This window comes from Cyprinodon variegatus, unplaced genomic scaffold, assembly GCF_000732505.1.
Source record: "Cyprinodon variegatus isolate N-32 unplaced genomic scaffold, C_variegatus-1.0 Scaffold790, whole genome shotgun sequence".
NCBI classification, from domain to species: Eukaryota; Metazoa; Chordata; class Actinopteri; order Cyprinodontiformes; family Cyprinodontidae; genus Cyprinodon; species Cyprinodon variegatus.
In genome coordinates, this window is record NW_015151243.1 from 367,938 (window position 1) to 378,141 (window position 10,204).

The 10,204-nt window shown below is 35.3% G+C and overlaps 1 protein-coding gene and 1 pseudogene across 4 annotated transcripts; one reads left to right on the plus strand and one right to left on the minus strand.

Annotated features, from left to right (window-relative positions):
- Window positions 1-603: 603 nt before the first annotated feature.
- Window positions 604-7,950, minus strand: LOC107098579 (torsin-1A-interacting protein 2-like). 4 transcript variants are annotated; one of them, XM_015396320.1, is made up of 10 exons: window positions 7,797-7,950; window positions 7,121-7,217; window positions 6,794-6,931; window positions 5,234-5,371; window positions 4,618-4,680; window positions 4,316-4,435; window positions 4,021-4,161; window positions 3,050-3,169; window positions 2,787-2,900; window positions 606-2,664 (listed from the first exon to the last, which is right to left on the minus strand). In XM_015396320.1, the coding sequence occupies exons 2-10, from the start codon at window positions 7,188-7,190 to the stop codon at window positions 1,901-1,903; spliced, it is 1,668 nt and encodes a 555-aa protein (XP_015251806.1). In that variant the 5' UTR covers window positions 7,191-7,217; window positions 7,797-7,950; the 3' UTR covers window positions 606-1,900. The 4 variants fall into 4 exon arrangements, with proteins under 4 accessions (XP_015251809.1, XP_015251806.1, XP_015251810.1 ...); XM_015396321.1 differs by having other exon boundaries at window positions 608-2,664; window positions 4,021-4,152; XM_015396323.1 differs by lacking the exon at window positions 4,618-4,680 and having other exon boundaries at window positions 604-2,664.
- Window positions 7,951-7,995: 45 nt separating this feature from the next.
- Window positions 7,996-10,204, plus strand: part of LOC107098572 — a 10,233-nt pseudogene continuing 8,024 nt past the window's right edge.

The window sequence follows — 10,204 nt, forward strand, 5'->3', positions numbered from 1 at the left end:
AGGTGGGGATGCTCTAAGGGTGGGGGCTGATGGACCTACAGCTATTCAACCCCATCGCTTTCAATAGGATTTATATTTTCCCAAAATTAGTTCAAACGTATATTTATTGAATGCTTTCCTACTGTTGAGAACACAATAGTATCACAATACTCTGATATTTAAAGTTATAGACAGGTGCCTGCCTTTAGTGCTTTATTTATAAAGGGATCAAAAACATTATTGTATAGAAAATGACACATAACAGCCAATATCCGATGCCAATATCAATATATCATGCGTCCCTAGTATGGATATAACTTCAATTCCATCTATTCATCCATCCATGCATGGCTTCCCTTTAAGCTGCATCAGTGATTATCCTCCTTCACAAGCAGCAAAATCAAATTTAGAAATTTGTCCCATATGTCGTTGACAGCCAAAGTCTCTGTATTGAACCTTATATTTCAAAAATCATTTATACACTGATTTGTATTATTCGTGCTTTAATTCTTGTAGGTTTCTTATACTTTAATTTTAAGTCTGTTTCCTGTGAATCTGGCTGTCTCTGGAATGCTGAACTACAAAAGACAAAAAGATATGTTGAATTTTATTATAGCATTGCATATTTTTTCTTGTAAACTTGGAGATATATTTTATTGCATGTTGCATATCACAGTAAATGTGTTTCACCTTTAAATCTGCAGCTCTCCCTAATTGTGTCTCTGCTCTGCTTAAAATCAGGTTCATGAACCTGTCTACCAATATAATGACGACAGAGAAAATCCTTTTCAAGATATCTAAAGCTCTGCAGTCAGATTCTCTGTTCAATAAGAAAACTATAGATATGTGGTAATTTTAATCTGTAACTCTGAGTAATGGTCCTCTAAGAAGCCCAGCTTTTTTAACTTATAGAAATGTACACTCTGAAAAAGCTACTATGTCCGCAGTGAAATAAGACTCCAGATAATCATGTCCTAAAATGGCAGATCGGATTCCCAGTTATTGTTGGCTGAAATAAATCAGCAGAAAGGGGAAAAAAGTGTAAACTTTAGGTGGGGACTGTCCCCTCCATGGAAAAGTTTGTGGGGGACATGTCCACACCTGTCCTTCAGAAAATGATGCCAGTAAATTCTGGGTCCGAGGGCCGGTATCCTGGAACTTTCAGATGCGTCTTTGGTTCAACAGACCTGAATCAAGCAATTAGATAATTGGAGGAACTGACTGCAAACTGAGGAGGTAACTAAGATCATTGATTCAGGTTGTTGGACCGAGGTGAATCTAAAAGTTACAGGATACCAGCACTCTTGAACTGGAATTGCCCACCCCTGGTCTAAACAAAACTGAATCATGGTCAAATAACAAAAAATGCAAATTATTTTTTCTATCCTTTTAATCTGGAAAATCCTTAAAAATCCCAGAGCTTCCAAGTCTTCACAGGCACCCTGCCTCTGGTGCAGTCCCCCTCTGAGACAATAAAACCAGCTCTTTACATTTCAAATATGATTTAATTGTTTTAAGGCACATTGAATAAATGTTTTTATCCAGAATAGCCCAAAATATATATACAAAAAGTAAGAGGCTTAATTTAAGGCACATAGTGCCATTCAGCCAACAAACAGTTCTGCAAAGATGAATTGAGTCTTACATCGAGTGTTTTTAAAATCCCACCATTTTAACGCCCAATCTACATTTTCCAATCCACTGATAATTTAATTAAAGAATTAAAATATTAAAGTGCAACAGCATTTTTGTCACAAACGTCTTCATAAAATGTACAATTCTCACAGATGTCCAACCTCCTAACGACTCTTGACGTTTGACTGAGGGTCAATAAAATTGTTTTAAGAAACATTTGGATCTTTAAAACCAATGCTAAGAGCAGCAGGGTATATTTCTCAGATGTCTGCACTGACTGAGGCTTCTAGCATCCTTTATGCTCTATTCTTTCCTCTACCACCACCGGCAGGATGAGGTGAGAGATGCGGCTCCATAGTCCACCATATTTGTTGAGATCCATCCTGTCGAAAGACACTGGCTGGCCATGAGAAAGAAACCTCTTTTTCAGGTAGTCGTCCACCATCTCCTCCACGATGCTCAAACGCATCTCGGCTGGGATCTCTTCTTCCTCGCCCAGCAGCACTGTAAAGATCAGAAGGGTGTTCTTGTAGGCAGCAGTCTCGTGATCACAGTAGCGGTAGAAAATGAGCGTGGAGCCCGGAGGCAGCTCCTCCAGGCGGTGGATCACGGCTACAGGTTTGTCTCCTTCAAAAGCTCCCTGCAGCTTCCTGTCAATGTCCAGTTTGACCTGGTCGCTGTCTTGGCTGGCTGTACTGGCCCCGTCAATGTGGAGGACGGAGGCATTCAGGGCGGCGGAAAAGGCAGAGGCCACGTCCTGAGCCAGGCAGCGCATGGTGTTCTCTGCTCTAAAACCTGACGTCAGGATCAGGCTCACCGGCTCTGTGGGCTGGCTGGTCTGGAGGTGCCTCTTAAGGTGGATCACACTCCTGCTCCACAGCTCGGCTCGCTGATTAGGAAACCTCGTCTTTACTTTCTCCATCTGCTTAAGGAAGATGTCCACTTTTGGCAAATCCTTCTTCTGAATTGTGGGTTTAGGTTGGAGGAGATTCTGTACCAAGATGGCAACAAGAGCTACTAGAGCCACCGACATCAATAATTTCAAACCTCCTGTGAAAAGAAGGTTGGAATTATCTAAAAATGTATTTTATAAGACTGTTATTTTTTTTAAAACATATATAACAAAACAAGTTATCAAAATAAACTGGCTATAGGATACCATCATTGTTTACCTCCAATGGTTCCAGTGTCAGCTGAAGGTTCAGCCGGTGTAGTCGGACCAATGGTTTCTATATCTTCATTTCGTCCTGGTTCCTCCTGAGACATGTGTGAGGTTCTTCTACCATCTGACCAGACAATAGAAGTAGAGTGATGAATAAAAACAGAGACAACACATTTTTAAACTGTCTGTTTTTATAGAGAGCTTTATAGAAATAGAGTACTGTGAGAAATATGGACATATTGTAACACTTGGAGTGAAGTAACAGACGATTACCAGTTGATTCCTCCTCCTTTAATGAGTCTCCTGTGGAATTGTCGTGCCTTTCCTCAATAGCCGATTGACAGGAGTTCTTGTCCATAGTCAGTAAGCTATCACCTTTAGCTAAATCTACATCTGCAAAACAAAAAATAACAACAAAGGTTATATTTTAGAGCAGCAATTATATCAAAATTGTAAAAAAAATCTGTAAACATTTTGCATTTAGGATAAAAAAAAAAAAAAAAAATCTCTGTCAATATATTCTATCCAGAACTTCTCAAGACGAAACATTTTAGTTTCACCTGGTTTAATTTAGTAAGAAAAAAAAAACTCCTTTAAGGAACCTTTGGTTGTCCGATTATTATTCGAAATAATAATCTACAGCTTAATGGATTTACAAAATAATCCTTACATGCAGCCCTAACTGGGACTTTTACTTTCTACAGCCAAGAGGCATCAATTAATTTTGTGAAGCTTTTGATCAAAGTCTACTGATGCTGCAAAGCTAAAAATAAAAGAATAAATCAATGCTGCAAAATAATTTCTAAATCAAATCCGCAGCATGTGAAGCAAGAGACAATTACCAGTAGATTCCTCCAGCTTTAATGAGTCTCTTTTGTTTAACATCATAACTTCTTTACTGTCAGATTTGAGATCTAACATAATGATTTTATAGTAAAATATTGTGCGCGAAGAGAAGGAGGCAAGCGAGAGGAGAAAATATCTGTGCAAGAAGCATTAAATCTTAGAGAAGAAATAAAGATTTGAGAGAGAAGAGAAAATATTTGAGAGAGAGCGCATGTTTTGAGTGTGAGCATTATAAGTTTTGAGTGCAAGAAGATGAAATTCTTTTCTCAAATTGAAATTATGTGTTCTTGCATTATGGCAGGATAATTCTCCCATAAAAAGCTTGTTAATAAAAAACAAAAAAAAAACCAAGTAATATTTCAAATTAAAGCAGAATCATTAAACAATCAGATGACTACCTCCAAGGGCTCCAGTGTCTTGTGCAGGATCAGCCTGTGTTGCTGCAGAACAAATGGTTTTAACATCCTTTTTTATCAACTCGTTCTCTTCTTCTTTTTCTTCCTTTGAAGGGTCCTCCTGAGACTTTAAACCTGAGCAGATTATAGATAGAAGAGTTTAATATTAACAGAGATAATATACATTTTCATACAAACATTTTTAAACACTAGGTTTTTATAGAAAGATTATTAGAAAATAGAGTACTGAGAAATGTGGACATATGGTAACACTTGGAGTGAAGCAAGAGACAATTACCAGTAGAAACCTCCTGCTTTAATGAGTCTCCTGTGGAATTGTCCTGCCTTTCCTCAATAGCTTGTTGACAGGAGTTCTTGTCCATAGTCAGTAAGCTATCACCTTTAGCTAAATCTTCATCTGCAAAACAAAAAATAACAACAAGGGTTATATTTTGACCACTTGTTTAAATTTATAAGGACAAAGAAAGTTCATCTTTTCTTTCTTTATTAATTTTTTATAAAAAAAAAAAAAAAAAAAAAATCCTCTTTTCTGATCCAAATCTGATCAAAGGCATTTAGGTTGAATTTCCTGACACCCACCTCCTGGTGTCTCCTCATTATCTAAGGTCTTTGAACTCTCCCCGTCTGCAGGTGTGGCTGTTACTGTCCAAAACAAAATTAAGCACATTTCTTTTTTTACAAGTGAAAAAAATTTAGGCATATGTTTAGTGCATACCAAAGAACTTAGATTTCTTAAATACTCTTAAATCTCCATCTGGACTACAATCAAGTGGAACTTGTTTTTGCATAATAACTTCTTTACTGTCAGATTTGAGATATAAAATAATGATATAGTAAAATATTGTGCTCTAATAAATGTAAAGACTCCAATCCAAGTGAAATAATTGTTTTCTGCATTATTTGAGAACACAGATCATAAGTATACTGCATCCAGGGCTAAAAAATATTAATCAGATTAATCAATTATTGTAATAAACGTCAACTATTTTAGTAATTGATTGATTGTTAAATGGAGTATAGAGACTCTAAAAAATGCTTGAATGAATCCAGACTTAAGGCCTCCCAGGAACTTTTACGTTGAAACAAAAAGGACTCAAACCTTGTCAATAAAAAAAACAAAACAAAAACAAATAGAAGCAGAGACAGTTTGATCTTTCTAACTGTAAAAATACATTAAAAGGATTCTATATCATACTTTTACTGGGATATTTGTCAGGCATTTTATCCTCTGGCTTCTCAGTCTCTGGTGCCTCTCCTCTGAAATCGCCTTGTTTGTCGGCTTCATCATTATTGTGGACGTCTGTTTTCAGTGAACCTTTTGCTGGTTTTGACTCTGCAACAACAGAAAACAAAGCAAGTTGTACGATCCATCTAAGTCATATTCTGAGCAGACTGATCAGATTAATATTTGTCAGATCAAATAATTCAGGTTTTGTTTTTCCTCCCACGTGTAAACATGTTAATGCATTTTTACTCCTTCTCTTCTGCTTGGGTCGGGCCTTCAGAGGCCCATTTCACAAAGCAGGTTCAGTGAAGACTGTTTTCTAAACCTGAAATCAGGGAAACCGACGTTTCACATACAGAGTCTACTCAATCTATGTCTCTGTTACCGTAGTGACATTCTCCCCAGAACTAACCTGGTTGGGAGCAAGTTTTCATCAATACACTAAAAGTGTCCTTTGTCTCCACTCTCCTTAAAGCCAATCATGCTGTTTTATTTCCTAAATTAGGAGTATTGTGCGACCAATAAAAAGGAAACCATTCACTACATTCACTAGGTCCATTAGAAATATTAGATGTTAGCAACACCATAATAGCACGAGGATCCAATTGAAGAATGAGCGGCATTAATTTATAGAGAATTAAATATTTACAGGGAGAGGGTTCTTAGACTGCGTACCTTTCATATTCAGAATGTTATCTTGACCATGAGTGAAACCGTTTCTTCTCACAGTCCATCACATACCTCCAGAACCTTGGCCGTTATCACATTTGCAGCAGTACACAGACTTCTTTAACAGGTATTTAGCTGAACTTGATATCAGTGAGAGCACACTGATGTGTGATAACAGCATTATGGAAAACAACTGTACAGTGAAACAGGCACTTAGTATTTACTGTGTACTGGAGGACAGAAATAAAAGGAGGAGGAACCCCATGAGATGATGCACAGGTCTTACCAGTTAGAACAACATTTTCATACGTTATCTTCACCTGCTGACAGGTGATTTAAAAAAACTAAATACATTCATCCACTACCATTCAACCAGTAAATTATTGTTTTTAATCTTGATTATAACAGGTTGTGACAGCACGTTAATGGAACTTGACAAATATTTTAAGACCCTCTAGTGAAAGGCTGGTAATGGTTACTTTAAATTATTCTAAAACCAGATATGTCCTATAAAGCAGTGGCTCCAAGACTGTGGTTTGTTCTGCCTTCCTCTTTGTAGCATCTTAAATCTGTCCAGCTACTAAAGAGCAATTAATTTAGATTACCTTTTATCTAGCTTCATTTTGTATGAGGTTTTTATCTGTGTTATTTCATGTGTGGTCTTTATTGTGAAGCACTCTTTGGATTCTATCCTATGATCCTCAATTTCTTCGTTAGACTGTTTTGGCAATAGGGTTTCTTTAAAAGCGGAGGAAATGGATAAGGGTGAAAAAAATGCTCAACAAAAAAGGAGAGAGAGAGTTCTACTTCAAACCAGAAACTTAAAAAAAATTAATTAAGTTTTAAATGGATAAAACCCACCTTCCTCTTTATTACTGTTTGTGCCTTCGGTGGCTGCAGACCCTTCATTCATTCCAACTTTAATGTCATTTACAACTTCCTCTCCTTCGCTTCCTAATGTTTGTGAAGTCGATGGGTTTTGTTCCGTGACATCTTTTCCTAAATGAAACAGTTGCCCATTAAAAAAACACAAACTGTACAATCTATAAAAGCTATTGGATCCACATATAACTTAAGTGAGACTCATTAATATGTTTTCCAGGTGAAGAAGGTGAATATTTACAGCATAAATCAGAGATCTAAACTTAATAACAACTTAGAAATACATTAAATCAGTTCAGATCATACCTGTGGGTTTAACAGAGGTTTCTGCATTGCCATCTGGCTGCTGACAGTCTGCTTTCTGTTCTCCTTCCATGTTTTTTGGACAGCACCTCTTCACTCACTGCGGGATATATGAACAAATATAACAGGAGAAGATTATTGTGGTTTTGAACAGTTGGTCATTAAAGGGTTAAAGTTCACAATGACGTTTTAAAACGTGACATCTGTCAAGCTTCAGCTTGCAATAACGAAGTATTAACGAAACTGTGAAAATATACACCATTTGACAAATGTGCTCATTTATAGCGATTAAGAACATTTTTAGTGCGAAACATAATTAAAGTATTTTTGTTTAAGCTGTTCGGGTTTGTTACAACATGATACCTGGTAGCTAATTCTCGGCCAGCTAGGTGAACTGCTAAGAAACTGCGAATAAAAGTGCAGTTATTAACTTCAATCGTGGGGTTTTATACAAAGCACACATCCGATAAAACGCTGTAGGCAAATGTTGCCAGCTAGAATCTAAGAAAATGTTAAATTAGAGAAAAATAATTTGACCCAGGTAGCTTGAGTTAAGATTAGCTAATGTTAGCCAAGCTACTTGATTTCGTCAGTTATCAGAAAGCCTTAACGTAGCAGAAAATCCATTATCTTATTAAAATATATATATTCATGGTAAATATATACTATCCACGATTACCAGCTTATGGAAAAGAGCCGACCGATATCATGTCTATTAATCTTGTAGCTTCTTTCTCTTTTAATAAGTTTCACTCGCAACTGTTTAGTTCCAGAGCGGAACTAACAACATAATCCTTGTTTCCAGTCCGGAAGAGAAATACTATAGAATTCAACGGGTCCAGAGTCCTGACTTAAAACGTTTCCCCAGTAACCAAAAGGGGAAGTTTGTGCACTGCTGCCGCGTTCTTTCTGCGTCAGGATGTTTTGCTTTTGTGTTTAAACTTTTATTTTAATTTTCGGCGACACTCGTTCGATTTTAGATCGGCAATGGATTCAGACAAAGCTAAAAACAAGGCATCGGGCACCTTAAGGCGGTCGGGAAGGCATACGATGAAAGGTGAGCAAAGTGACAGTGATGCTCATTAGCTAGCTTAGCTGTTTAACTCTAATGCTGTTGAAAGTTATATAAAATGTGTTAGAATTACTTTAACCCCTCGTCATCTAAACGATAATAAATAGTTCCATGTTAAATAGTTTGAATGTGTATTTTTATTGATTTGTTTTAAGTTCATTTTCGGTTTTGTTTTCCAGCAGTAATCATCTATGGATAGGTGAAATTATAGGAAGCTAATTGTTTTTGTCAGTGTAATTTTTATTATCATTACCATACTAATTCAATCTAATACTAGCAAAATAACGATATTAATAACTTAAATGGCACTGATACTGAATAACTGTAATGCTATGAATAGCAAAAACACTCAATATAAAACAATATATCTATAATGTAAATAGTGATTCATCAAACACTTCATTGTACATTTTTCCGTGTTTATTTAGTGCAGCATGAATAAAAAAATTGTTATTCTAATTTCCTCCTGGGACATACCTTATTTGATAGTTGGACAATTATCCATATATTCTCTCAAAGAAAGGTATCTCAGAATTAATTTATTAAAAGAAAAATAATAGTTATATTATAGTAATATTTTTTTTTGCTTATAATATTTGAAGATGGTTGTTTTGTTTTGTTTTTTTAAATAGGCGAACAAGCCTTTGTTTACATAACGCAGAGGAAGATCTACTGTTACATCCATAACAGGAATATAAATTAACCACAATCTGCTTTCATCTGCATTTCATTTTCTCTGGTTTTTAAGATGTGACCAAATCTGTTTTTGTGCTCTGCTGTAAACACTTTGCAGATTTTCCATTGAAACAGTAAAGTTGAGCCAACTATACAAGTATGTAAATTATCTAGTTGGTGGGGGGGACTTGGGGTATTCTTGTGTATTTGTTATTTAATGCAGTATCAAAACTAATCCCAAAATCCAAACTTATGTCGCTTTTTGAGTCCCACAGACCCTGTCTATGGGTGCAGATACTAAAGATTGACCCGTGATGAAAAAGAGGACATGAGGCCTAGTCTGGTCAACAGCCTTACATCATAGGGAAATCAATTTAGGGAACTTTACACTTCTAAGAATTACTATACAGATCACTGTTCCCTCTAGTATTGATATTCATGTTGTCTGGGATTTTTATTTTTATTCTATTNTTTTTTTATAATCTACATTTTTATTTTCATATAGAATTATAAGTCAGTATATTCATTTTTTATAAATCTGAAATCTGCAGGTTCATCACAACATGTAATGATGTTACATGCTATTTATGAGTTATGTGATTATTAAGTTAGAAAACTTGAGTCTTTACCAATCTTTGGACCTAACTACTAAAAATGCTTAAAATTAAAATTACTTTAACCCCAGTTATCTACTCCATTATAAGTAGTTTCATGTTAAATAGTTTGAATGTGTATTTTTATTGATTTGTTTTAAGTTCATTTTCGGTTTTATTTTCCAGCAGTAATCATCTATGAATAGGTGAAATTATAGAAAGCTTATTGTTTTCGTCAGTGTAATTTTTATTATCATTACCATAGTAATTAATTCTAATACTAGCAAACATAATGATATTAATGCATTAAATCACACTGATACTGAATAATTAACTGTAATGCTATGAGTGTATTGTTTCACTTCAATTTTATGTAAAGGACATATAAGGCAAAACACTCAATATAAAACCATATAACTATAATATAAATAATAATTTATCATACACTGTCTTTGTAAGTTTGTTCGTGTTTAGTTAGTGCAGCATGAATAAAAAAGGACAAAGGTATTTTTATTATTCTAATTTCCTCCTGGGACATAAATTATTTGATAGTTGGAGAATTATCCATATATTCTCTCAAAGAAAGGCATCTCAGAATGAATTTATTAAAAGAAAAATTATAGCATTTTTTTTTATTTTTTTGCTTGTAATATTTTAAGATGGTTGTTTTGTTTTTAAATAGACAAACAAGCCTTTGTTAACATAACGCAGAGGAAGATCTACTGTTACATCCATAACAGGAATATA

Excerpts from the sequence above, each read along its gene's own strand:
- LOC107098579 (XM_015396320.1), bottom strand. The coding sequence starts at position 7,190 with ATGGAAGGAGAACAGAAAGCAGACTGTCAGCAGCCAGATGGCAATGCA. Across the intron at positions 4,681-5,233 it reads TGACAAATATCCCAGTAAAA|TAACAGCCACACCTGCAGAC; the intron begins GTATGATATAGA and ends TGTTTTGGACAG. Across the intron at positions 2,665-2,786 it reads TGACACTGGAACCATTGGAG|GAGGTTTGAAATTATTGATG; the intron begins GTAAACAATGAT and ends TTCTTTTCACAG.